Raw genomic sequence first — 26453 nt, 5'->3', positions numbered from 1 at the left:
TTATCAACCTTAAAAATCTTCTCAAATGACTCTAACAGTGAAGACACTGCATGGTGGAGTTTCTCATCATTTATACCCCTGTCATTCTCAATTTTTAACTGATGCAAAATGAATGAAGTGGTCCAAATTATTTGGACAAACTATTTTGAAAGAGTCACAGTTTTTATATAAAAGAGGCAACTCAACTGAACAGTGTAGCAAAAAGGCAAATGATTCCCTGTACGTGTTGAGATGAAACACAATATCGATAAGGAAAGCTAGATCACTTATCTAGTCCTTGCCTTTAATAAGCTTGCAATTGTCAACGAGTTCATTCCTCTTTTCCAAAAATGTTAGCACTGGTCCTCTTTGTTTCCCAAACCTTTTGAGATCCTTTCCCTTTGACAGCCAATGAACATTCCAGTGGAGCACTAACTCCCCCTGCAAAGCCGATCCAGTGGGATATTTTTTGCTAATTTCTGCAGAGGTTTATGTAAAATGCCACTAAAAATCAAACATTTTCCATAGGGCTGCAGTGTTCCATACCACCACTCTAGGCCTAGACTCTTTCCCTTCTATAAACAAGAACGGGTCTTCCCAAGCCAGGCTAAATTCTCTGCTTGCAATGGCATTGCCATAGTTTGGTTTGGACTTGCTGGGCTTACTAAACAACACAGTAAGTAGGCAGCTGTACAGGGTCCAAAGGCACGTCTGAAGCAGCTCACAGAGCCATTAGAAACCATGAGGTGGATGAGATGGTTGAGCCTGGGCTGGATGGGGCACCGCTGCCCAAGGTGTCCTCGCTCTGGCTGTGTACAGCCGCGGGCGGGGCGGTGCGCTGCCCCCCATCCCAGCCTTTCTTTGATGGCTCATTGTTTTAATTCTTCGACACTTTGACGCCTGCCACAATCCGCAATGTCTGCAAAGGGCAGCTCTGTGCCGCGGGGCGGCCAGCACAGCCCGTGTCACTCGGCTCCCCTGGTAAGAACTATGCCGCCGCCGCCGCCCGCTCCAATCGTAACGGCACATCCGTCAGGCTAGGGGCAAAGAGCAACTAGCTGCGGCAGCCCCAGGCAAACAGGAAGTGTGTAGGGGTGACCCGGAGGTGGTAGTCTTGTAAACAGGAAGTGACGCGTGGGTAACCAGGAATTCGATTATTGGGAAACAGGAAGTGATATACCAAACCAGAAGTAGCGTGTAGAGAAACAGGAAATGGCGTATGCATTAGCCGGAAGTAGTGCGGAATGAACTCAAACTAGCGTGTAATGACCTGGAAGCTCAGCGGCGCCAACCCCGGAAGTTTCGTGTTGCGTCGGTGCCATTTTGCGTCTCCATGGGCTCTTCGAAGAAGCACCGGGAGCGGGGGGAGACCGGGAGCCCCGGGGGCTCTGAGGAGCAGCAGCAGCAGCAGCAGCAACAACAACAACAGCTGCAGCCGCCGCCGCCCCCCACCGCCCCCTCTTCCTCCTCCCGGCACCGGGAGCACAAGAAGCACAAGCACCGGAGCGGCGGGTCCGGCGAGCGGCGAGGGAAGCGCAGCCGGAGCCGCGGGGAGCGGAGCAGCCGGAGGAGTGGGGGAGAGGAGGCGGCCGCGGCGGCACGGGGCAGTCATGGCCGGGCCGGGGACAGGGGCGCCCAGGAGTCCGAGGGGACCAGGCGGATCAAGCGGGAGAAGCGCGACGAGGGATACGAGGCAGGTCAGAGCCCGAGGAGTTTCGGGGAAGGGGCCTAAAGGGTAGAGGTGGTGGTTTGAGGGGGAGGGGTTTGGGGAGCCACTGGTGGCTAAGAGTGGAAGGGCTGAAGAGGTCAGACGGAAAGAAATAGGGGGTGCAGGAGGGGTATAGGTCAGAGTGGGGTGTGGCTATGAGATTTGGAGAGAGGAGCTATCGGGTGGGGGAGGGGGAGCGATTGATGTGGCTAATGAGCTAAGGGAAAGGACAGAGTTGATTAGTCTTGGTTAGTAGTGCTTTACAGTGCTTTGGAGGTTTAGAGCTGGCTATGCGGGGTTGAGTTGGCTATGAGGGTTTAGGGGGGGACTGGCTGCTAGGGGAGAAGTTATGGGAGCCCCGTGTTGGGAAGGGACTCAGTGAGGGATTAGAGAGCGTGTGGGTCCTTCTGTGTTCTGGCATTGGGTCATTAACTTTGGAGGTCAGAGGGCCTGAATTTGTTAGGGGCTAGAGATGAGGAGTTATAATCTCTGATAGGTGAGGGGGATGTGACATGTCTCATGGGTTGGAAGAAGAGGAAGCTGCAGGTGCTGTCCTGGAGGAGGCAGGGGCATGAGGTTTAGGGAAGGTTGACTTGCTGACTTATTGGGGGAGTTTGATGGAGAAGGGGAGTGAGAGATCAGAGTAAAGTAAGGAAGTAAGCTCATGGCCCATCCTGGGGAGTGAGCATGCATGTGCTTGTAATTGCTCATAAAGAAGTCATGAAAGGTTTTTTGGAGCAGATGAGGTCAAGACAGACCTGTTGTGAAGGGGCTTCCTTTGTTGATCATGAGACATCTATGTATAAAGTACCCTGAAAAGGTGTCTTAATATATAACTCTATACAATAACTGTTGTGGCCTGTGATTTGCATGAGTCACTTTCTGGCTGCATCTGTCTAGCACATCCTGTTTTATGGTACCATATTCTGTCATGACATGGTATCTAGCCATTGACCTCACTGACACTCCACAATAGTGTGAGCTGGAACCTGTTCTGTCTTGTCAACAGAATAACTAGCTTGGCTCCATCTGCGGGATCTTCATTCCAGCTAATGGGCAAGGCCAAAGGAACCAAGCTAAATTTTCCGGTCCCTGTAAGGTGTGTGTGTGTGTGTTCACAGCACTGTTCATTATAAAAAGCATATCTTAGCTGGGTGGTGGTCTCTGGCATGTGCTAAGCAGGAAATCAAACCAGTTGATCAGAGTGGACCCTTCTGGCCTTAAAATCTATGAAAACAAGGACTCTGCTACTTTTGTCTTGTTTACAAACATCTTCCTGACTTATCTCTAAACAGCTGCCAGCTCAAAGGCCAGCTCGGGGGATGCTTCTCTCAGCATTGAAGAGACCAAGTAAGTGAGATGCTATATCTAATGTAATTATGTGCCCTCCCTCCCCACCACTTCCCATTGTGTCCGAGCACCGAATGCATTTATTCCACCCTCTGAGGTTGGACGACACTTTTATCCCCGGTTTACAGGTGCAGAAATTGAGATACAGAAAGGGTAAGTGGCTTTAATTTTGTGTGTGGGAACTGTGGGCTCTGTAATTTATTTCTCTAATTAGTTGGCACTGAGAACCCCCTGGCTCTTTTGGGAATCTGGAAAGAAATGAATGGGGAGTTGGTCTGAGATGCACAAAGATGACTCAATCAGAAATCTTTGCAGTCCATCAGACATTGCTTAGGGCATGAACAAGGCTCTGCAATCCTGTCTGTCGTGCTGTTTGCTTGACTGTTTACCTTGTTGTGTTTCTGTAATCTTTTTTTATGAGGGAAGGCAGCATGGTCTAGTGGGCAGAGCACTGGACTAGGAACTTGAGAGATCTTGGGTCGCCTTGGCAGGAGCTGCCAGCAAAGCTCTCAGGGTCACTGGATGCACAAGCTTTCCCACTGTCAAGGTGTAGTCCCCAGGTAGGGGATTTGTATGCCTAATTTCCACTAATGAGAACTCGGCAGCTATGCCTCAGCCTTGGATTTTATCACTTGTGTTCCAGTGGTGTCCAGGAACCACAGTCAGGAACCAGCACCGCATTGGACTAGGTGCTGTGCAAACATAGAACAAAGCTTAGGTACTTATTTCCCTCCGCCCATTACTGTAGCTTCCTAATCATTGATGTATCTATCCTCACAACTCCCCTATGAGGTGGTGAAGTGATATTATCCCCATTTTACAGATTGGAAAACTGAGACACAGAGCGACTGACTTGTCCAGTGTCACACAGGACAGGGATGGAATTGAATCCAGGTGTCCTGAGTCCCACACTAATGTCTGAACCACTGGAGAATCTTTTCTCTGTGCTCTAAATGAGTCCTGCTCTTGTAGGCTGTGTATTTCTGATGGTTATGCCACATAACCCCATGTTTCTTCCTATCTGCAGTAAACTCCGAGCTAAACTTGGGCTGAAGCCTTTGGAAGTCAATGCCATCAAAAAGGGTAAGTTTGGCTTTCACGTTAATTACAACAAAAACCCAAACCACTTTGTACTTAAGGCTTTAACATCCCTTTGTAGGAATGGCACAAAAATGTGGGGTCTCTGGTATTTTGCCATCTTAGTGTTCCCCCTCTTTGATGTATTGCGCTGGGGGTCTTTGCTGGAGGGTCCTTGTTCCTGTGCCCCACCCCTCATCTCTCATCGGTTTCCTGCCATTGCAGGGCCCGTGGGTACTGGGGTCGCCCAAGTCTCTCCTGTTCCCTGCATGGGGCACATAAGTGTCTCCTGAGGACTGAAGCGTTTTGGTCTAGCAAGTTATTGGGTTCAATATAGGGGTATTTAGCTGAAATTCTCTGACATGTGCCTTACAGGAGGCCAGGCTAGATGACTAATGGTCCCTTCTGGCCTTAAACTTTTTGAACCCATTAAGTATTTTTCTCATTGCAGTAGAACCCAAGAAGCCCCAGTCATGGACCAAAACCCCATTGTGCTGGGCGCTGTACAAATAACACTGTTTTTGTGTGTACTTACCTGGCCCCTATCTCTGTAGCATTTGAGCCCCTCAGCCTTTAATGTATTTATCCACACAGCTCCTTGGAGAGGTAGACAATGCTAATACCCTGTTGTACAGATGAAGAAATGAAAGACAGAGGCCATGTCTGTGCTAGGAGCGCTATACCACCATAAAAATATCAGTATACTATGCCGGTGAAGCATGTGACTGAGTAGTACTGGCATTGCTCTGGTCTAGTAAGCCTATCTCCCCAAAACGAAACACCTCAAAGTGCAGATTTGTCTGTATAGCTACACCTACACTAAAGGCGGTTGCCTGCACAGCTCTTGTCAGTCACAAGTCACACCTAATCTGACCCCTGGCTGACAGAAGTCTGTAGTGTAGACATGGCCTAAGTGACTTGCCTGAGGTCACACAAGGGGTCTGTGACACAGCAGGGACTCGAACCCGGGTCTGTCCTTCAAAATGAGGTCTGGCTGAAACTCTCCACAGCTTCCATCTGAATTCTTCTCTTCATCAGGCATCAAGATGCTCTGGGTGGATTGTTCCAAGAACACTCAGTGTTGGCCTGGCAAACCCCTATGGAAGCCCGGAGGAGCAGGATTAAGGCAGTGCTCCATGATTTTGAAAATTCTGCCCTCTGCCAGCTGAGGGTCCTAGGGACTCCATCCCAGCATGCATTTCTGCACTAGGCATGGTGGCAGGACAAGCAGAACTGGAGGATGTAGGAGGGCTCAGTGGCTATAGCGCCCCTTCCTGGTAGAGAAGAGCAGGTCTTGGCAGTGGTGTTTATCAAGGCTGGTGGACACGGACAGACCCCGTGGTTCTCCTGGCCTCTCTGACGCCTAGGTTGCGCCATGTAGTGTCACCACATAGTGTCTGCATACGGACTGTCCTGGGCCAAGCTGCTGAAACATGCGGACCCCCTGCTGAGCAGCCCTTTAGAGCGTGGTGGTCTCCTTCCTCCCCGGACCCAACGTCTGCCAGTTCCCACTGCTGCTCCCTCCACAGGGAGCAGGGCTCTTGCTCTGGCCAAGGGGAAAAGACATCAGGCCCATCCCATGATCAGATGTGGTAAGACTCCCCCCATGCCCTCTCCCAGCTGATCAAGGCATTCAGTTGATGCCTGTGCTATTCTGTTCTCCAGCCAAGCACTAACAGGAGGAATGCAAGTGGCGAGGGGGGCAGTAACATATCCGTATATACTCATTCATTAGCCTGTTCGTTTATAAGCTGACCCTATATTTCAGGGGTTGGCCAACTTTGGCTTCCGGCCGTCAGGGTAAGCCGCTGGCGGGTTGGGATGTTTTGTTTACTTGGAGCGTCTGCAGGCATGGAGCCCCTCACCTCCCTGTGGCCGCAGTTCGTTATTCCCAGCCAATTGGGCTGAGGGGCTCCATGCCTGCAGATGCTCCAGGTAAACAAAATGACAATGTATTAGATATTCAGTTCAATGATTCCATAGAGTTTAAAATCGTCAAATTTTGGTGTAGACCCGTTTATAAGCCGACCCCTGCTCTTTGATGCGTCACTTTTTTACCAAAACTATTTGGCTTATGAACGAGTATATACTGTACTTGTCTGGCTCCTTCAGCTGCAGCTCCTCTGTCTTATGTGTTTTCCTCTGCAGAAGTGGGCAGTAAGGAGGACCCTGTGGCAGCTGAGGTGATCAACCCCATTGTGCTGAAGCAGAGGGAGGAGATCCGGGAGAAGCTAGCAGCAGCTAAGGAGAAGCGGCTTCTCAACCAGAAATTAGGGTAACCCCCCACCCTGTTTGCTTTGTCGGTGCTTGACCCCATTACTTTTGAGTGTGATGCAGTGTCTGCACGCACTGCCCCTTGCTCTGACCTCAAGCTTTATACAAATATAAGGATGTAACTGTTTGGCAACAGGAGTTGAACCTGGGATGTCTGGATCTAACAGCCTGGGCTAATGACCGCTTTGCTCAAGATGTGTCATTGAGAAGGGCACACATTTTTACTAGTGAGGCTAATTAACCCTTGGAACAACTGACCAAGGGCTGTGGGGGTTCTCTGTCACTGGTCGTGTTTAAATCAAGATTAGGTATTTTTCTAAGAGATCTGATCTAGTTCAACTAGGAATTACTTCAGGGCAGTCCTATGGCTTGTGTTATACTGTGGTCAGACCTGGGCCCTTCTGGTCAGAAGTAGCCTGCAGAACTCATTGACACAGGATATTAAAGTTGAGAATTTAGCTGGATTCCAAGAGGAATTGGATGTTTCAATGGAGAAGAAGAGTATACAGTGTAGTTAATACAGTCAGTTCTGGAATGGGGTAACTTAGTCACTGGGTAGCTTTAGTGACTGACGTAAGGTCAGGCAAGAAGTCTGATAGAGTTGGGAAAGGAACTTGGGTCTCCCAAGTCCTGGGCTAGTAACCTGACAACTGAACCATCCTTCCCTTCTCTCCTTCTTCCATCCCTCTCTAAAACATTGGCTCTGCATTGACCAGAATTTGAATCCAGGTCTCCCATGGGGCAGACACAAGAATTCTACCACTGAACTACCAATGCTTTTCCTGAGGACAGGGAATGCATTTGAGCTTCTGGTCATTTCAAGTATCCAAAGGGCTCCAGGGAGGAGGAGGAGGTGGTGGGGAGCTCTCCAAGGCAGAATAGCCTTCTTTCCTGCTAGCTTCTGCCTCTGTTCCCCCCCTTTCAGGAAAATCAAGTCTCTGGGAGAGGATGACCCCTGGCTGGATGACACAGCTGCCTGGATCGAGAGGAGCCGGAAGCTGCAGGTTGAGAAGGAGCTGGCTGAGAAGAGGGTTAGTATAGTCCTGGAGTCTCCGGAGCATCTGAGCTGCATGGGTGCCTCATTGGGAACACTAGCGCCATGTGTGACATGTACCCAGCTGCCCTTGTCTTCAGTCCAGTAGTAAAGCATGTTCAATCCTTATCCCAGCAGTTGGTGCCATCTGCCCTGCTCTCAGCTGTGCCAGCTCTCTGGTTGCCTCTGCGATAAGGAATTAAGGCTGTAATTTGCCGCGTATGGCAGAGTGTTGCATGGTGGCTGGTATTCTGGGCCGGCTGATGCGAGAGCAGACATTTGCTGGCCTGGTACTGCATGCAAGGGGGTGTTGTGTTGGACTGGGCCTGTGCTGATGGCTTGCTGTATGCTTTGGAAGTAATACTGTTCAGCTTAGCAGCTCCTATTGAGCTCTGAGCTTGCTACAGAGGTCGGAAGGTGTAGATAGCAGCCAGACTTAGCCCTTGTGTTGTTTAGATGTATTATGGTAGTGCCTACAGACCCCAGCCAGAAGGGGGCATCATGCCAGGCACTGTGCAGGTCCCCAACCAATATCAAGGAACCAGACGTAGAGAAAGTGATGCGGGTACAAATGGATTAAATGGCAAGTTTGGGCCAGGAGTTCTGGTTCTCTCCCCCACACATGCCTCTGTTCTGACCACTAGACCATGCTCAGTGGCTAATAGAAACCAGGAGTCCTAATGTCCCGCCCCCTAGCTCTAACCGCTAGACTCTACACCCTCTTAGTGCTGGGGAAGGAACGTATATGTCCTGGCTCCCAGCCATCCCCCCAACTTTTGGCCACTAGACCAGCAGTCCCCAAACTTTTGAGGGTCGCACCCTGCTGGGGCTGGAAGCAGGGCCACGGCTCAGGGGTTGGGGGGCAGATGGGTAAGGGAGCCAAGGCTGGGGGTGGGTCTGGGGCCAGGAATAAGACTGAGCTGGGGGTGAGAGCGGAGCCACAGCTGGGCTGTTGTGAGGGCCGGCAGCCGGGCCTGTGGCCAGGTGTGGCTCCGCTCTCGGCCTTGCCCCCAGCTTCGGCCCTGGGAACTGAGCCATGGCCGAGCTGGGGGCTGTCGTGGGGTTGGGATTGGAGCTGCGTCGAGGCTGGGGACGGGAGCTGGGGATGCGGCTGGGGTGGGACTGGAGCAGAGCGGGGAGGGGCTGAATGGCGTTCCCTCCTCGCCCTTGTGGAGGCTGGCCCACTTCCAGCCATGCCCTCTCTTTGAGGACCTCTGCACTAGACCCTATATCTTAATATGTCCTTTGTGACTGCGATTAATTTTAAAAGCATCAGAATTGTTTCTATTTTGTTAAATTCAGGCCAAACTCCTTGAAGAGATGGACCAGGAATTCGGCATCAGCAGTCTTGTCGAAGAGGAGTTTGGGCAGAAGAAGAAGGTGAGACCAACCTGGAGCTGCTGGCAGAGTGCAAATGCCTCAGCAGTGCCTAGGGACCAACCACGAGAAGGGCCCCATTGTACTAGACCCTGTACAAACAGAGTCCCTGCCCCGAGGAGCTTATACGCTAAATGGTGGGGACAGACACAGTTGGGGGAAAGGGGTAGAATGCAGAAGCAGAGTGAACCATGCCATGGCCACAAAGAGAATGATTGCTGTTCCTGGGAGGGGAAAGGAAATGGGGAGAGGGGGCAGGGTAGTGAGGGTAGGAGGGGAAGCTGTGGAGCAAGTCTGAAGTGAAGAGACAGAAGGGAGCAGGGTGGAGCAAACCCCCGTCAGTGCAGGGCAGAGAAGTTCCTTCAAATCAGTACAAAATAGTGTATTATGGTCTGAGCGTCAGCTGACTCTGCTCCTTCCAGTTTGTCTCTGGCTGGCTTCTCCCTGCAGTTTCTCTCCCTGTAGCATACATGGCTGATGGGTGGGGAGTGCTGCATGGATCCTAGTGCCCCCGGAGAAAGAAGGGGTCTCCCCTGTACACGTCTGGAGTGTGCTGGGATGGAGGTCTGGCCATGTTTGCTTATTGAAGATGCAGTAGTATTGATGTCTCCATTCTCACAATGGCTTTTCTGGAGACTATCCAGGACTCCGTGTGCTATGGCCCTGATCCAGGCCAGCGTCGCTCCCTTACCTCAGTGCAACTCTGTCGATTTCACTAGTGTTGCAGTTACTCTAGAGTGAACTGGACTGTGAGTGCTGCAGCGGTGGCTTCCCCATGCAGCCTAGCATTGCTTTAGGGTAGAAACTGCAAGTCCCCCAATTCCAGGCATCTGATCTGAAACCTGCTTCTCTAGCCTCTGTACAAAGCTGAAACCATACAGTGCTTGGCCGCTGGCTCTTGTGTCCAGTTCTGGTGTGCACAGATCCAGAAGGACATTGATGAACCAGAGAGGGTGCAGAGAAGAGCCACGAGCTTTATTAAAGGATTGGAACCTTGTCTTAGAGTGAGACACACCTGAAGCTCAGTCTAGTTAACTTAACAAAAAAATTAACAAAAAGTAGCAGTTTGATCCCAGTCTAAGGACCTAAGTAGGGGACAGAAATTTGTCTGGTAGGTTGAAGAGCCCTCCATTATCAAAGATTTGACAAGCCAATGGCTGGAAGCTGAAGCTAGACAAATTCAGACTAGAAATAAGCAATTTTTCCCCCAGTTAATTGTTGGAAGAACTTCAAGGGCTGTGGTGGATTCTCCATCACTGGCAATTTTTATATCAAGGTTGGATGTTTTTCTAGCAGATCTGCTCTGGTTCAACCTGGAATTAACTCAGGGCTGTCATATGGCCTGGGTTTTACAGGAGGTCAGACGAGATGATCACAGTGGTCTCTTCTGGCTCTATAATCTATGACTCTACTGTCCACTGGGGGATGGGTGGCTGTGCCTGAGTTCTGGCTTGGGGGACCATTTGCGCTTTCTCCTCTCAAGCTGACTTCCTGCAGCCTGATGCTCTCCTATTGGATCTTCCTCTATCTCCAGGATCACTACAGCTCCCGGGATCTGCAGGGCCTGACAGTGGAACACACCATCGATTCCTTCGAGGAAGGAAAGACCGTTATTCTGACCCTCAAAGACAAAGGTAACCAAAGGGACTTCCCTTGCACCCCTCAGCGTGGAAGTGGGGTAATGATCATGCTGTCTGTATTGGGACGACATGGCTACCACTAGGGCCTTCCCCACTCCCTGCTATAAGATCTGAGTTTGTTTTCTGGCCTGCCTGTACAAATCCCTGAAAAAAGAACTGTTAGTGGAATTGCTCACAGGTTCTACACACAGATTATGTACTGGTAGAATTGGGTGGGTGGGTGGGTGTGATATCAACCAATACAGTTATACCAGGTGCTGCATAGACCCTGCCCTCAAGTAGTCCCTGCCTCAGAGCTCACAGTGTAAACAGGCAAAGGGTGGGAGGGGAAACAGGCACGGAGAGGGAAAGGGCCTTGGCCAAGGTCACCTGGCAGGGATTAGAACCCAAATATCTAACTCGCAATCCAGTGCCCTGCCCGCTAGGCCGCACTGCCTCTATTCACTGAATGGAGATAATGGTGGATATTCTGGAGTCTGGGCAGCAAGGGGCAGGTTTTGTACAGGTTTCAGAAGGCAGGACTCCATCAAACTCGGTGTTACACTCACTGTGCAAGAAGCCCTTTGGCTGGGGAATGCATTTATCAGCATACTATTCCTGCCGCCAGTACAGCAGGTGCTGAGCCACTAATGATTCGCTGCAGTTTCCTATAATCGTACTAGAAGTGGGAGGGAGTGAGACCCAGTGGCTAGAGCAGGATGACTGGAAAGTCAGGAGATACTTAGACCGGCAGCTCTCTGTTTGTACAGTGCCTAGCACAGGGGTCCTGATCAGTGACTAGAGCTCCTGGGCACTACCATGGGTGCTGCCACTGACTGAACTCTGGCAAGTCGCTTAGATGTGTTGGGCCTCGGTTTCCCTCTTTGGAGCCTCTCTGGGGCGTGGTGCAGGATTAAATGCCAGATGTAAAGCACTTTGCAAGCTAAAGGAGAGGGAAGTGGTGATGTTGTTACCGACTCTTGTTCCTGCTGGCCAGTAACGGGCCATGGTCGTTAGCTGTAGCGCTGAGAGCACTGTGGCTGGGGCCTAGCCGGGGCTGTAAAGTGATGGTGATGGTGTCTTGTCCCCCAGGCGTCCTGCAGGAGGAGGACGATGTCCTGGTGAACGTCAATATAGTGGACAAGGAGAAAGCGAAGAAGAACGTGGAGCTGCGGAAGAAGAAGCCAGAGTACAGGCCCTATGAGGAGGAGGAGAGCGTGGATGACATGGCCATTGTAAGGGCAGCATGGGGATAAGGGCAGGCTACACTGGTTTTCAGGCCTCCTCCTGTAGTTTAAAATGGGCCCAGGTCCGTGTGTGTGTGTCCGTGTCCGGAGTCATTGGGCTAAAGGTAGCCATGAAATGTGGTCATAGGTGACCTAAAGCCACCTCCTATAATCAAGCTACTAGGAAACCCTCCCCCCATGATTGGTGGCTGTGACTTAACACTATTCTCTAACCTACTTCAATCCAGGCCCATGGGCATCAGGGTTCTCGGGTTACAGCAGTACGGTGGCTTTAAAGGGCCATGCCATTAGCGTGCAGAGCATTTCCTGGCCTGCCTGGGAAGAGTCCTTCATGTAGGTTAGTCTGAGTGCTGACCTATTCAGTGGTTGCATTCCTGGCTGGCAATGGAGGCCAGGATTATGGACTAGCTTTGTCCATAGGGATTGTCGTTCAAACCCTGATCCTGAGAGGTGTGGAGCATCTGTATGGGGTGGGGAAGGGCATTGTAGTCAGTGCTGTGACTAGTCTTTGCCCAACAGTCGGGCGTAGGGGCTGCCACTGCAGGCTCTGTGATCTGCCTCATGGCTGAGATCAGGGGGCAGGGGCCCCCAGTGGTGGCAGGCAATGCTCCAAACATGGAATAAGCTAAATAGTGCTCTCTTAATAGCCTCAAATCCAGACTGGAGGCCTTACTGGGAGAGGCTTTCGCCAAACACCAGATTTTGGGCTCAATCCAGGGGGAACTGGATGAAACTGTCTGGCCTGTGATAGACAGGAAGTCAGAGTAGATGCTCTAATGGTCCCTTCTGGACTTAAACTCTATGGATGTATGAAAAGCGGAGAGGTGCCATGGTTTGTTTAAGCGGGGGTGGGTTGCTTGTGGGATTGGAAGCAGTATAGCTAACCAGACCAAGGAAGGCAGAGGACATGAATTGGGGGCATGGGAGGGAGTTACAGGAAACAGCCAATCAGCAAAGGACAGGACATACCGAGTGGAAGCCAGAATGAGCAGTGATGGGGAAGACCTGGGCAGCTCATGAGCCGCAAACCCTGGCATTCTGATTCCCCTCTTGTGTTCCTGCTGGAATGCCTTGTGCTGCCTGACCCTGGAGGGTTGGCTGCTGGGGGGAGGTCTCTGTGCTGGAGGCTCACATGCTGTCTCCCCCCACCCCCAGTACAAGCACAAGAACGTCCTGTCCAAGTATGACGAGGAGATCGAAGGGGAGAAGAAGAAATCCTTCAAGCTGGACTCGGGTGGCATGGCAGATGGCTCATGGGAGCGGGAGCTGCAGCAAGTCCGCGATAGTCTGCGCAGCCAGGCCCAGAGCCTAGACATGCCTGGTCTGCACCTGGCCTCGGAGTACTTCACCCCAGAGGAGATGGTAAGAAGGCCTCCTACACTAGCACCTGCTCCTCATTTATTCCAGGATCCAGCTCCCTACCGCAGTAGTGGGATGCGGGGCGAGCCAGGCTCTAACTTGGTCCACAGAATCCTCTGTAGTTGCCAGGCTGATGGGCTTTGCCCAGATGCTCAGGGTCCAGCTGATGGCCAGATCTGGGATTGGGAAGGAATTAGACCAAGGTCAGATTGGCAGGGACCTTAAGGGTTTTCATCTCCTTTGCAGCATGGGGCAGGGATCATCTGCTGGGCATGTCTTACCTCATCTATTCCGTGATGATGCAGGGGCCTTGGGCAGTGGAAGCCCCTTGGTCTTTCCTACTCTGTGTGGGGTTCACAACAGATTAGTCTCCTGAGGGATGAAATGTTATAGTCTAAAGTCTTTTGGTTTAATTTGGGGGAACTGGGTGAAATTCCCTGGTGGTGCTGTACAAAGCCCAGACTAGATAATCTTTAAACTCTGTGAAGCTGTGTCTAATGCTGTTATGTCTGTTACAGTAGCACCTGGAGGGGGATTGTATCCTGGGTGCTGCAAAGCACCTGACTGAGATCAGGACCCCACTGTGCACCAGGCAACGCACAGAGCCCCCAAACTGAGATCAGGACCCCCTCTCATGCACAGAGAGACAGTCCCTGCCCCAGAGAGCTTAGTCTGATTAGACAAAAGATAGGGCTGAGGCATAGAGGAGATGGGACTGACCCCAAGATTAGCGGCAGAGCTGGGACTAGAACCCAGGAGTCCTGGCTCCTAATCCCAAGATGGTGCTGCCTCCCATACACGGAGAACATTTGCAATGCGGGGTTGGATACTGACCTCGTCTCACAAGACCAGACTCCCTGTGGCCTTGCGGGGACTGGAATGGAGAGCTGGGTTCTAGCCACCCCCTGGCCTGGTGGGTTAAAGGCAGTCCCATGTCCCAGTTGCTCATGTGTGTGTGTGTTAAGGGGTGGCGCCACAGGCCATGCGCCTGCACTTGTGGTTCTAGGTACAGATGCGGGGGGGGGGGGGGGGGAGTGGGGGGTGGTGCAGAGCCCCAGGTGCTTCTGGGTAGATGTGTGAGGGGGTGGTTGGCAAGGTGCTGGGCTCTGGGTGCTCATGGGGATTGGGGACAAAGTGCCACACACCAGGCCAGGACCCTGCTGTGTGGATGAGGGATAGGGGCTGTGCCTCACTGACTCGTCTGGTCTCTCCCTGCAGAACATCACCTTCAAGAAGACCAAACGGCGGGTGAAGAAGCTGCGGAAGAAGGAGAAGCCAGTGAAAGCTGATGATCTGCTGCCCCTGGGCAATGAGACAAAGCAGAGCGACTTTGGCTCCCGGTAACCCGGGGGGGGGGGGGGGGCAGGCATGGGAGTCTAGTCCTGTGGGTGGAGAGACCAAGAGGGTTGTGGGGGATTGGCTCATGTGCTAACCAACTTCTCTCTCCCCACAGGTTACGGGGCCGAGGGAGGAGGGCTCACAGGAAGAAGGAGGAGGAGGAAGAGGAGGAAGGGGACATGGAACAGAATGTGAACCAGCCTGCAGACCTGCCATCCCAGTCAGATGACACCCGGGTAGAGAACATGGAAATCAGCAGCGATGGTGAGGGGCTGGGAGCCAGGATTCCAGGGTTCTTTCCACTACTCTAGGAGGAGAGTGGGGTCTAGTGGGTTACAGGAGTGTTTCTCAACAACCAGTCTGTGGACTGATGCTGGTCCCTGAGATCCCCCTGACAGTTTAGGAAGGCAGCAAAGCCGGTCCCTGGTATCAAAAAAGTTGAGGAGCACTGGTTAGTGTGTCAGGGGCCCTGGGAGCCTTACTTCTTACCCAAAGCTTCCAGTGTCTGGCCTGATGCTCCACCCTATTGAAGCAAAGACCCCTTGGGATACTTGTTGCTGATTCCCTCCCCATGTTTCTTTCCCTGCAGAGGAGGCTGAGAAGGTGTCCAAATCCCCAGTTGCCCTGGAGGAGGACGAGGCGGAGCAGGAGCTGCAGAAGCAGCTGGAGAAGGGCCGTAAACTCCGGCAGATGCAGCAACTGAAGGAGAGTGGGGAGAAGGTGAGGAGGCCTGGTCTCTGGGGGGAATCAGGGTGGGGGGTTTTGATATTGGTCTGGGAGGCCGTCTGAGCCTTATAACCATATTGAATAGAATGGAATCAGAGAGAGAGCCCAGGAATCCTGGCTCCTAGTGTGGGAACCCAGGAATCATTAACCCCTAGACCCCACTTTTCTCCCAGAGCCAGGGAGAGGATCCTGGGGTCACCCTGTTCTATGGATGGATGCATTTGGCCTCCACTGCTCCTTGATTGAACCGCCCACCCCAGAACAGAGCGTGTGGTGCCCAGTCACACCCTTCCCCTGAACACAGGTCCAGCTGCCCTGCTGGGGCTGCCCTGATTCTGGGGGCTCCTAGTGATCCTTGATTCAGCGCGTGAGCCCCCAGCCTTGTTAGCACCCAGCTGCTGTCTAACCCAGCCCTCTTGCTCCCAAAGCAGGTCATTGAGATCGTCAAGAAACTGGAGACGCGCCGTAGCCGGGAGGATGACGAGGAGCTAGAGAGGAAAGGAGCAATAGTCTTCAATGCCACCTCGGAGTTCTGCCGCACACTGGGCGAGATCCCCACTTATGGGCTGGCCGGCAACCGTGAGGACCAGGAGGAGCTCATGGTGCGGCTTCCTGGGGATTCTTCCCACCCCTTTTCCCCAGAGTGGACTGGGCTGGAAGACACTTGCCCCAGATGGAGGGGCATCAGCAGAACTAGCAGGAGCAGAGGGCTGTGGGTCAGAATTATGGGACACTGCCAGTGTGTGGCGGGGGAGAAGAGCCCAGGACTGCAATAGCAGCGGTCTGTGGGTTGAGACTGATCGGCACCAGCACAGCTGGGTGGGTTTGAGGAGAGTCCAGGGCTGGGATAGTAGTGGTTGGGGGTTGATTCAGATATGTTGCCATGGTGCCTTACAGGAGTTTTGGTCCAGGTGTCTCATGCTCCCATTTTCCTTTATGGGCGGGCTTCCTGGACAGACTAAAGTTTACATCCTACACCATGGTCTTTCCTCTGGTGCAGAACAGCACTACATCATTGGAGTCTTTGGCCATGGGGCATCCTGGGAGATGTAGTCTGGCCTATAAAGGGAAATGGGCATGTGAAGCAACCAAACTACCACTCCCAGGAGGCACTGCGGTGGCAGAAGTGCTTCTGTTTTGGGGCTCTGGGCTCTAGCTGGGGGCAAATGTTCTGCAGTGATCCTAGCCCCACTAAGCCACGCAGCTGGGGTGTCCCCATGCTGATGCCCCGGATGGCCTCTCTTCTGCTTTCAGGACTTTGAACGGGATGATGAGAGGTCAGGAAATGGAGGGTCAGACTCCGATGGCGAAGAGAACATCGGCTGGAGCACGGTCAACCTAGATGAGGAGAAACAGCAGCAGGATGTGAGTACAATTGGGGAAGGGGTATGTGGGTGGGGATAGGAGTCACTGCATTCATAGCTTCCCCCAACTCACACCCCAGTATAACACAATGAACCCTGAGGGGCTGCAAGTCAGGATTGAGGGGCACTGCAGAGCTGTGGGAGTGGAGCCCAAGGCTGGCATTGCAGGGGACTCTAAACAGATGGGTCCAAAGCCCTGAACCTGTCTCCTCCCTTTGCAGTTCTCAGCATCCTCCACCACCATTCTGGACGAGGAGCCCATAGTGAACCGGGGCCTAGCTGCTGCCCTCTTGCTTTGCCAGAACAAAGGTAAGTGGGGAACTCAGGATGAGCCCCTGTCCCAGAATCCTCTTGGGTTCCCATGCTTACCTGTTGTGCTCCCAGTCCTGGCTCCCTGTTCACGACAGGGCTGGACTCCTCATTGCCTCTCTGAAAACCCTCCCTGGTACTTAGTGACTGGAGTGAACTTTGTTTAATTTGTAGTAAGGCAGGATCTACAGAGATTGCAGCCCCTGTCGCTGGGCACTGAACAGTCAGTGAGGCAGTCCCAACAAAGGGTGGGAGGGGGACAGAGCCCTTGAGAGGGGAACTGATGTGCCCAAGGTGTGTCATAGCTAGGAACAGAGCCTAGGAGTCCTGAGTCCCAGTCTACTGCCCTGCCCATTAGTCCATGCTGCCCCTGAAAGTCCCTTTCTCCCTGTGTGATCCAGCAGCTCTGAGATCTCTGGGGCTGGTGTTTGGGGGGGGGGAGCTTCCCAGAGCACTCACTGCCCTTGGGCAGGGCCTGATCCATGCCTCTTCTGTTCACTGCAGGCCTGCTGGAGACGACAGTGCAGAAGGTGGCCAGGGTGAAGGCCCCCAACAAGTCACTGCCCTCAGCTGTGTACTGCATCGAGGATAAGATGTAAGTGGCCTTGTGGGGCAGGCAAAGCCCCGGGGTAGATCATCAGTAGCTGGAGTCGGATCTGTCACCTCTGGGTCTTGGCGCCTGGGCCTCTTGCCTGAGCTAAAGCCCCACTGTGCTAGCCATGGCTGTAGCACTTGCCACCACGAGAGCGGCCTGGAGTGGGTGCCACAAGATCTGCTGCCAGAATAGGTGCTGTCAGTGCCCTGCCCCATGGCTGGTTTCCCCAACCCCAGAAGAATGCCCATGGTCTCACAGTGGAGACTGGCAATAAGGGGGCAGTTATTGTGCTGGTGGTTTGGGTGATGTGGACACTGGTCATGCACCCCCAGTAACACCCATTCCCCCCCTTTATCGTAGACCTGGGCCCAAGTCTCATGCCATTGAAAGGCCCCTGAGTGCCAGGGGATCATTAGTGGCCAAGGGCTAAAAACCCTGATTTTGGCATCTCGTTCAAGACAGCATCCCCTAGCACCACACTGGGATCAGCAGTGACTGCAGGGAGAACACTCCTCCCCCCCCCTCCCCTCCCCAAACTAACCTTCGGGGTTGGGCTCCTGCAGGGCCATTGATGACAAGTACAGCCGGCGGGAGGAGTACCGGGGCTTCACCCAGGACTTCAAGGAGAAGGATGGCTACAAGCCTGATGTCAAGATTGAATATGTGGACGAGACGGGTCGCAAGCTGACACCAAAGGAGGTAGTGGGAAGGGACATGTGGGGCGTGAGCCAGGGGAGGGGAGGGGCAGCGGTGATGCAGCCATGTCTCTCCCCTCCATTCCCCCCCATGGGGAGCGACTGTGATGGTGAAAGGAGGCTGTTTCTCAGGGGGTGGGAAGGTTGGTTGGGAGCTGTGATGGTGAAGGGGGAGTTCTGTGGCAGGGATCCCCTGCTCTCCCTGCTGCCACAGACAGATGGGGAAGGGCGTTGGGGGTTCCCCAGCCCTCGTGCTGTGTTGAGTGGGTGGCAGGAGGCCCCCGGGTGGGGCTGACAGTCAGTGCTGACCCCCACTCTGTGTGCTCTCTCCCCAGGCCTTCCGGCAGCTCTCTCACCGCTTCCATGGGAAGGGCTCCGGGAAGATGAAGACAGAGAGGAGGATGAAGAAGTTGGATGAGGAGGCGGTGAGTGGGTGACATGGCTGGAGCTCCCCATGGGCAGAGCCTTCAGGATGCTGCAAGAGGGGCGGCTGTGGGGGCAGGTCTAGCTTCATCCTGTTGGCCAAGCGGTCAGGCATGGATGGGAAACCTGAGGAGGGCCTAGGGGGACACAGGAGCAGCACAGGGTGGTCAGCGCTCCCATTGTGGTCAGCGCTGTCTCCAGTGCCTCACTAGGGGGCGCTGTGCTGCTGCTTCTGCATCAGAAAAGTGCTGATTATTTGCAGTCATCAATAGTTTTGCTCCGTCCTTAGTCAGGCTGTTAAGCCTGGGCTCCTGGCCAAATCCCTCTTTAAGTTAACTGTCTCCTCTAAACAGCAGGGGGCATTAAACTGGACTAGGGGAGTTTTTCCTTTGCTGTATGATGGCCTGGGAACAGCCCCTACACCCCCCTGGTGGCTGTGTCCCAGCACTGGGTGCGGATCCCGGGGTGCAGGTGGGATGGGATGGGCTGGGCTGGTAGCCTGGGCTCACAGTTGAGCTGGTGAAAGTCTGCAGGGGGCTGTACTGACTCAGGCTCTTCTCTCCCCCCCTAAGCTGCTGAAGAAGATGAGCTCCAGCGACACACCCCTGGGCACGGTGGCACTGCTGCAGGAGAAGCAGAAGGCCCAGAAGACGCCTTACATTGTGCTGAGCGGCAGCGGCAAGAGCATGAACGCGTAAGTACCCCGTCCTCCCACTTGTCATGGGGTTGGTCTGTCTGACCTCGCCGGTGTTGGGAAGCCAGGGCCTGGGGCCTAAAATCCCCAGGCAGGTGGTTGGGAAGGGAGTATTGGGAGAACCATGCCCTAGTCTAATGGGGCTAATCTAGGAGTGCACGGCCTCTTTTGTAGCCAGTACCCCTGTTAGGAATGACCCCTTCCCCCTGCCTTGAGTGCTCCTGGGAAGCATCCCCTGGATCCTGGGCCTTCACTCATGTCCCCTCTCTCCTTGCTTCAACAGAAACACCATCACCAAGTGAACTGCCAGCACTGATCCTGGAAGCAGATGCCGCCTGCCTGTCAGTTCCCATCTGGTCTGACCATGTGCATCCTGGGTTCTGAGGGTGGAGAGTCTCTACTCTCCTGGGGAAAATGGTCCAGTCCTGCCCTCCTCTCACCATATACCTACAAGTTGTGAAGTCAAGGTGGGAGGACCTCCCATGGTAGTGCTCCCTCTAGTGGCTTCCACCTCTCAGCATCTGCTGGAGTAGTGTCACTCTGCCCTGTGCCACAGAGGGGACTCCTGCCTGTGCCCAAGTAAGATGCTGGGGTGCAGTTTGTTAAACTCTCCCTTCAACTCTTGATGTCTTGGATGCAAAACAGGCTGACCTGCCCTCGCCCCCACAGGCAGGGGCAGGGCTGTGTATATAGTTGAGAAGCTGTGACTCTTGGCACCAAAACCTTGTTTTTGTATTGATGTCAAACCAAATCACTCATTAAAAGCACCAATTCCTGTCTGGGAGCTGGGCCCTGTTCTTGCCTGTCTGGAGATGCTAGTTCCTAGGGTGTGAGTCTGTAAGCCTGGGGGACAGGGCCTGGCTCTTGCTGTGTTTGTACAGCACCCTGCCCCATGACTGAGGCTCCCAAGTACTATCCAGACCAACTTCCTAGTCCCAGGGAGGCCTGACCTGTCTCTGCCAAACATCTAGTTCTATTGAACAGGGTGACTGTGCTGTACTGCTCACCAGCATTGCAGTGGGGGGAGGCGTGTCTCGGCTGGAGGAGCAGCCATGGGCTGTTAGCTATATCCTCACTCTGCACAGATCAGTGTGGATAGCAGTGAGTTCGACCTGCCACCCCCTGCAGCCCAGAACCTGCCCCTGCGTACCACCTGGCCCGGGACCAGGCTGCTCATTCTTGTGCAGTTTCAAATCAACCCGACTGGCTGCCTGTGGGAAAGTCTTTATTGAATAAGGCAGAGGGGAGACAGCTTATTACACAGCCATAGTGTCTAGGACAGACAGCACCCAGTGCTTTGCCCAAGGAGCCTGCATTAGAGCAGAGGGCACAGTCCAGTCCCCCGTTAAAAGGGGCTAAGGGATGCTGACGCTGGGCTGCTCCATCTTCGATGAGGCCTCCCAGCTGCTATAACTTTACTCCTCCCCAGCCCCTCTTTACAGCTTCAAGCAGCACTGCTGCCTAGAACCCCATTTCCCTCTGCCCCAAGGAGCAGTGCCACTCTTTCCCCCCGAGTCGGCTGGGTGAACAGTGAAATAACCGTGCATTAGGCACAACAGGCCCAGCACCTTCATCTCTAGTGAGCTGGATGCTGCAGCAACTCATGGCTCAGACAGTAGAGGTGATGGAGGGAAGAAATGTGTCCCCAGCAGGGGGCAGCACTGAGGCAGTTCCAAGCCAGCTGGAGCATTCCCCAGGCTGGTGGATGTGAGTTCAGGCCCCAGAAAGCAGTCTCCTTCCTGCTGGATCAGGCTCCTCCTGCATGAGGTGTTTAGGAGGCTAGATCAGCTTTCCTGCCCTGGGTCGCTATTTTTCTTCCTCATCCTGGTCACTGGCCACTGCTGCCGCCTCCTCCTCACTGTCGTCCTCGCTCTCTGTGCAGCCGTAGCGCAGTCTGTTCGTGTTCACAAACAGGTCACTGTCATCGTCAGAGTCCTCTTCCCCAGAGGAGCGGGCAGCCGTTTGCTCCCCTTCCCTGCTGCAGAAAGGGGTGGCTGTCAGTTCTAGGCCTGTGGCCCTAGCCGTCACCTGGCTTCCTCCTTGGGGCAGCTGCCCCCTGATAGGGGCACTAGCCTAAGACTGGAGACCTGGGTTACTTAGGACTGGAAGGGACCTTCTGGACCAGTTAGCCCCATCCCCGCTATCGCAGCCACCCCGTCATAGAATCCCAGACAGACCCTTATCCAGTTTCCTCTGTAAACTCATTGGGCTATTTGCCCCCATCTCCTGGGGAGGCTGTTCCAGAACCTCCCTCATAGGGAGGAAATGTAATTTCCAGTCTAATTTATTCCTGGACAGTTAAGCAGCCATCCCCCTCCTTTCCCACTCACCTGGCCTCAGAGCTGGGCTGACTTTCTGCAGTGTCAGAGAAGGCCTCAGGCCTGTGGGGGGGAAAAGGCATGAGATGATAGAACAGCCCTGGCTTTGAGACAATGGCTCTGACATTTCCCTTCTAGGGAGGACTGCAGGGAATGGGATATGGGGCCTTTCCTCTCCACTCCAGCCCCTGCCCAGGGCATGGGACTGCTTCAGCCAACACAGCCCCTGCTGTGCAAAAGGGGCCACTAGTAACCCCAGCACAGACTGATTTTCCCACCAACGCAATCGACAGACAAACTACTTTGCATCAAAACCCAAACTGGTGGCAAAACCTCATTTGACAGTTTTTCCCAGTTTTTCAGTTAAACTAGAACCTGAGACTTGGTTTTGGCCAAGTTAGTTTTCAAAAGTTTTGTAGAGGGAAACTTCCTTTACTCCATCCCTACCTCCCTCATGTTAAGGAGTCCTAGGTCAGGTGGCCAGAAAAGGGATCATCTAATCTGACTCCTGTACAACAGGCTCTAGGACTGCTCTGAATTAATTTCTATTCAAACTACATCAAGTCTTTCCAAATCACCTCTGAGCTGGATTTAAAAACTGTCAGCACTGTTGAATCCACCACAGCCTTTGGTCAGTTGTTCCAATGAACCCTCTGCTTTCCAATCTGCATGTGTCTAACTTCAATTTCCAACCATTGGCTCTTGTTCAATGTTTGTCTGTTAGATTGTAGAGCCTATTGTCAAATGTCTGTTCCCCCTGCAGGTACATATAGATGGGGCTCAAGTCACCCCTTAAGCTAAGATTGAGCTCTGGAGTCTGTCACCAATCCTTATATTCTTGTGGCTCTTCTCTGCCCCCTCCAATTTATCAACATTCTTCTTGAGACAAGATCACAGCAGCCCCAAACTGATTATAAACAGCATCTGCTGCCAAAGCAACGGGCCCCCTGCTGGAGAACTACCACCCCATCTGCATCCAATGCCCATGGAGCTAACTGCTCTGCTTCTATTCCTACAGCTCACGAGTGGTGGGAATCAACCCTAGGCTCAGAACTGAAGCCCAAATTGAGCAGTGAAGGAAACTAGTCCTTGGAACAGCTTATCCAGGGCTGGGGTGGATTCTCCATTAGGGTGGTCTAGGGCCACTAGCCCAGCATGGGGCAGAGCAGGGTCCAGTTCCTGGTTCTGCTACTGCCCTTGGACGAGTTGCTGTGTGTATCTTGTGCCTCAGTTTCCTCATCTGTAAAACGGGGCTAATCCTTCCTTACTGGGCAGGGCTGTGAGGAGAAATTCCACAGCAAGAGGCACTGGGATTCCATGCTGAGTGTCATGAGTAAATCTATGCCAGGGAGGCTGGGAGCTTTCTAGATTCCCCAAGACTGGCCCACTTGCTTCAGAGGGGGGAAGATGTCCTGCAGGCTCCTCTTCCTACAAGATGGACCTTGCTCTTGACAGCCCAGGCAGGGCTGGTGACACCTGGGCACTGCTGAGGGGAAGCAGCAAGGCTCAGGGAGGGATGTAAAGAGCAGAAGGGACCAGATGATGAAATCTCAGCTTCAGGAGGGACACTCAGGCCTGGGCCAATCCCCAATAACTCTTTTCTCCAGCACCTTGGTGCTAGAGGGGCAAGAGCAGGGAGTCTGGGAGCTCATGGCTCATCACACACACACACGCATCCTCCCCCACGCCTCCAACTCCTACCAGAGCCCTTCTTTCTTTAGGTACCGCACATGGTCCTTGTACAACACAAAGTTGATCTCAGCCTTCACCTTCTCGCCCTCTTCGATGGGGTCCACCAGCAGAAAGTCACCTGCAATGATAGAGGGACAGAGTGGGGAGTTTGGCTGGTTTAGGAGATGGGGAATGGGATACAGAGCCTTTCCCCTCTAGGGAGTGCCAGCTCTCATCTAGCCCCAGAATGGGGGGACTGGTGGGCAGGGAATGGGACACAGAGCTGCTTCTTCCTCTTTTGGGGTGAGGATTCCAATCTGTGCCCACGGGAGGTGGGATATGGGGCCTTTCCCCTCAAGAGGTGCCATGAACCCAGCTGCACTGTACTCACCTCGTTTGATCCAGATGTTCTTGCGGAATTTTGTGGGCATGCTCACTAAGAATCTAGTCCCTTCGGCTGTTTCCACCTCATGGAGGTTGTTTCCTGGGGTCCCCAGGACCTGGCAGAAGGAACAAAGGGGATTAACCACAGAAGCTGCTTCCCGAGGGAGTGGATTTTCCAGCACTGAGCACCTACAGATTAGGGCTTGTCTCAAAGTGATGCTCTAGCTCAACCACCAGAGCTGGGCTGCATGCAGGAATGGCTGTGGGGGGGGGTATTCCATGGCCTGACTTATGCAGGAGTTCAGACTAGATGATCAGACTCCAATTTTGGCCTTGAAATCTTCTGCCCAGGTAGGGTTTTCAGATGGCTCACACTCCACCTGGTCTGCTTACCCAGCAAGACAATGACTGGCTGAAGCCCTGAAGCATGAGATTGGACTGCAGTTGCCTTCAGCCAGCATGAAGGGATTTTCTTCCCCAATGCACAATTGGACAGATATATTCGGGGGTTTTCTTGCCTTCCTCTGAAGCAAGGAGCTCACCAGTGCTCAAGGGATATGATGGCAGGGAAGTGCTGAGATGAGACATGCCCAGATGCTCCCCGCAAGCAACCCACACCCCATGCTGCAAAGGAAAGTGAAAACCCCCAAGGTCCCAGTGGAGCCCAGCTAAGCAGGGTTGCTCCCTCTCTCACCCGGACAATCTGCTGTTGAGGAGATGGCACCACGTATTCCTCCAACACCTCTTTCACCACATGCTTGCGTTTGGTTGCTTGGGACATCCTGGTGCGTTAGCCCTCAGGGACAGGATCCCTGCTGGGCGGGTGAAGTGCTGAATGGCTGGAAGGCACACGTGCTCTGGAAGGCTATAAGGAGAGAAGGAACAGTAGAGAGAGAAGATTCTTGTTGCGTCTTCCCAACATCAAATAAGCTTCTAAAGGCAAAGAGTTCCCCAGTGAGAAGGGCACTGGGCTGGGAGCCAGGAAATCTGGGTTCTGTTGCAAGCTCTGTTGCTGACTTTGGGCAAGTCCTTTTACCACTCAGTGCCTCAGTTTTCCCTCCCCCCCTCACAGACCCTTTGTCTAGATAGAGTACAAGCTCTTTGGGGCAGGGACTGCTTCTCACTAAGTGTCTGTGTACCGCCAGGCATGATGGCATCAGGGTCTGTACAGCACCCAGTACCATGTGTAGGCACAGAGTGCCTGCCAGCCACTTAACTGAGATCAAGGCCCCATTGTGTCAGGCACTGCATAGACACAAAGTGAGAGACAGTCCCTGCACTGAGGAGCTTGCAGTCTAAATAGACAAAGGGCAGGAGAAAATGAGGCACAGCGAGAAGGGTTATGGAGGGGGCTGAACAGAACCCAGGCAGCTCTGGATCCCTGGCCAGCGCCCTCCCCACTACACCACACTGCCTATCCATCAAGGATGTCCCCTTGATCTTAGGTTATCAGAAAAGGTTACTAGAGATGCCCCATCTACTTTCTCTACTCCCCCCAGGATGGGGCAGAGATTGTCTGCTCTCCCAGGAAGCCAGCAGCACCACTACCTGCAAGGTACCTGTTTGGGGGATAAAAAGAGGCTGTCCGTCTCTGATAGTTGAGGATCCAGCACTGAATTCAGTCCTCGAGGCATCCACCAGCATTGGACACACTGGAAGAGGAACAAAGACAACTCTGTGGCTCATGGAAATGGACTGAGACTCCCTCACTCAGGGAATGAGGCAGCTCCGAGATTCCTCCATTCTGCTGGAAAATTCCAGGCCAGGCTCCTCACATTGTCTCCCGTAGTAATAATTCCACTGAGAATGTTTTAGCCGTGAATCTCAAAGTGCTTTAACATGAGGTCAGGATCATCAATAGGGAACTGGGGCACAGGGAGGGGAAGGGACAATACAGGGCAAACGGTGGGAGGTGAAAGTGAGGCAGAGATGGAGCATAACACTGAATAGATCCCAGGCATTTTGAGTGCCAATTGAATACACCATCCCACTGGGCCATGGAAAGATTGCCAGCAATTCTGCTGATGATTGCATGAGGGAGATTAATTCTTCAGGGCTGAATCAGCTTCCCAGATAAAATCTCATCCACATCAGAGAATGAAGCAAAGACCCCACAGCGACCATGGGAACCAAGAAGAGGTTGATCCAGCCACTTTGTGCCATATCCCTGTTATGGTTCCCTTGCAGTCAGAGACAGACGAATGGGGTCGAGTGAATGAGTCACCTCCGTGACTCAGTTTCCCTCACTTAAAAAGTTGGGGATAATGCCTGCATCATCAGTCCATGCTGAGATTCATTCCAGCCCTGCCCTAAGCATTAGACCCCCACCAACACACATCTCCCAGAGCTGGGCTGGAACCCAGGAGTCCTACCCCCTCCCCCATCGCAGAGATTAGTCCCATTTGATTCTCCATCTCCTCGCCCAGACGCGAGGACCAGGTCCCCTCCAGGGCTATTCCATGTCACCGGGGGGGGGGGCGCCCCTTGGGGGCGGGGGGGTTTCCTGTTGCCCTAACACCCGGGGGGGAGAAAGCTGGTGTGTGTGTCTCTGCCGCCTCCCCCTCTCCCCAGGACGGGGGTTGGCCCTGCCGCCTCCCCACTGCCTCCGCTGGAGCCTCCCGTCCCTACCTCTCTCCACATGGGACTGAGTCGAGTCAACCGCTTCCGCCTCCTGAGCTCCCCCACTCCACTTCCGGGTGTTCCGCTCGCTTCCGGCTCCTGACCCACTTCCGGGCGCCTCCTCGCCCTGCTCCGGTATCCCCTGATCCCCTCCCGGCCCAGCTAACGCACGGGGCAGCCCGGGGGCGTTATTATGGGATGGAAGGGTTGTTACGGGCCAGCCCCACCGACAACAGGTGGCGTCAGAGCCTGGCCCCCGCCCATTGGTTACTCCCGGCGGAAGGATTAGTGGGT

General features: G+C 53.5%; 2 protein-coding genes across 6 annotated transcripts; one reads left to right on the top strand and one right to left on the bottom strand.

The window, feature by feature from the left end:
- Positions 1-1207: 1207 nt before the first annotated feature.
- On the top strand, positions 1208-19951 carry SART1 (spliceosome associated factor 1, recruiter of U4/U6.U5 tri-snRNP). Of its 2 annotated transcripts, none has more exons than XM_005305502.4 (20): positions 1208-1676; positions 2983-3037; positions 4065-4120; positions 6263-6389; positions 7314-7419; positions 8724-8801; positions 10333-10432; positions 11510-11652; positions 12820-13026; positions 14242-14363; positions 14477-14625; positions 14951-15081; positions 15519-15689; positions 16342-16452; positions 16673-16760; positions 17265-17355; positions 17919-18054; positions 18386-18475; positions 19046-19167; positions 19451-19951. In XM_005305502.4, the coding sequence occupies exons 1-20, from the start codon at positions 1313-1315 to the stop codon at positions 19467-19469; spliced, it is 2466 nt and encodes an 821-aa protein (XP_005305559.2). In that variant the 5' UTR covers positions 1208-1312; the 3' UTR covers positions 19470-19951. The 2 variants fall into 2 exon arrangements, with proteins under 2 accessions (XP_005305559.2, XP_005305558.2); XM_005305501.4 differs by having other exon boundaries at positions 1210-1676; positions 15516-15689.
- A 424-nt stretch (positions 19952-20375) lies between these two features.
- EIF1AD (eukaryotic translation initiation factor 1A domain containing) lies at positions 20376-26428 on the bottom strand. Of its 4 annotated transcripts, none has more exons than XM_005305504.4 (7): positions 26169-26410; positions 25100-25192; positions 24235-24405; positions 23548-23656; positions 23187-23295; positions 21498-21548; positions 20376-21145 (listed from the first exon to the last, which is right to left on the bottom strand). In XM_005305504.4, exons 3-7 carry the CDS (start codon positions 24319-24321, stop codon positions 20974-20976), a joined length of 528 nt encoding a protein of 175 aa, XP_005305561.1. In that variant the 5' UTR covers positions 24322-24405; positions 25100-25192; positions 26169-26410; the 3' UTR covers positions 20376-20973. The 4 variants fall into 4 exon arrangements, with proteins under 4 accessions (XP_005305561.1, XP_005305562.1, XP_005305563.1 ...); XM_005305505.4 differs by having other exon boundaries at positions 20376-21142; XM_005305506.4 differs by lacking the exon at positions 21498-21548 and having other exon boundaries at positions 26169-26428.
- Positions 26429-26453: the final 25 nt, after the last annotated feature.

The sequence above is a fragment of the Chrysemys picta genome, chromosome 7, assembly GCF_011386835.1.
Source record: "Chrysemys picta bellii isolate R12L10 chromosome 7, ASM1138683v2, whole genome shotgun sequence".
Classification (NCBI taxonomy): Eukaryota; Metazoa; Chordata; order Testudines; family Emydidae; genus Chrysemys; species Chrysemys picta.
This window is presented reverse-complemented; position numbering and strand designations above follow the sequence as displayed.

Excerpts from the sequence above, each read along its gene's own strand:
- SART1 (XM_005305501.4), top strand. The coding sequence starts at position 1,313 with ATGGGCTCTTCGAAGAAGCACCGGGAGCGGGGGGAGACCGGGAGCCCC. Across the intron at positions 3,038-4,064 it reads CTCAGCATTGAAGAGACCAA|TAAACTCCGAGCTAAACTTG; the intron begins GTAAGTGAGATG and ends TCCTATCTGCAG. Across the intron at positions 11,653-12,819 it reads GCGTGGATGACATGGCCATT|TACAAGCACAAGAACGTCCT; the intron begins GTAAGGGCAGCA and ends CCCCACCCCCAG.
- EIF1AD (XM_005305504.4), bottom strand. The coding sequence starts at position 24,321 with ATGTCCCAAGCAACCAAACGCAAGCATGTGGTGAAAGAGGTGTTGGAG. Across the intron at positions 23,657-24,234 it reads CTCAACAGCAGATTGTCCGG|GTCCTGGGGACCCCAGGAAA; the intron begins GTGAGAGAGGGA and ends TCCTTCTGCCAG. Across the intron at positions 21,146-21,497 it reads CAGCCCAGCTCTGAGGCCAG|CAGGGAAGGGGAGCAAACGG; the intron begins GTGAGTGGGAAA and ends CCCTTTCTGCAG.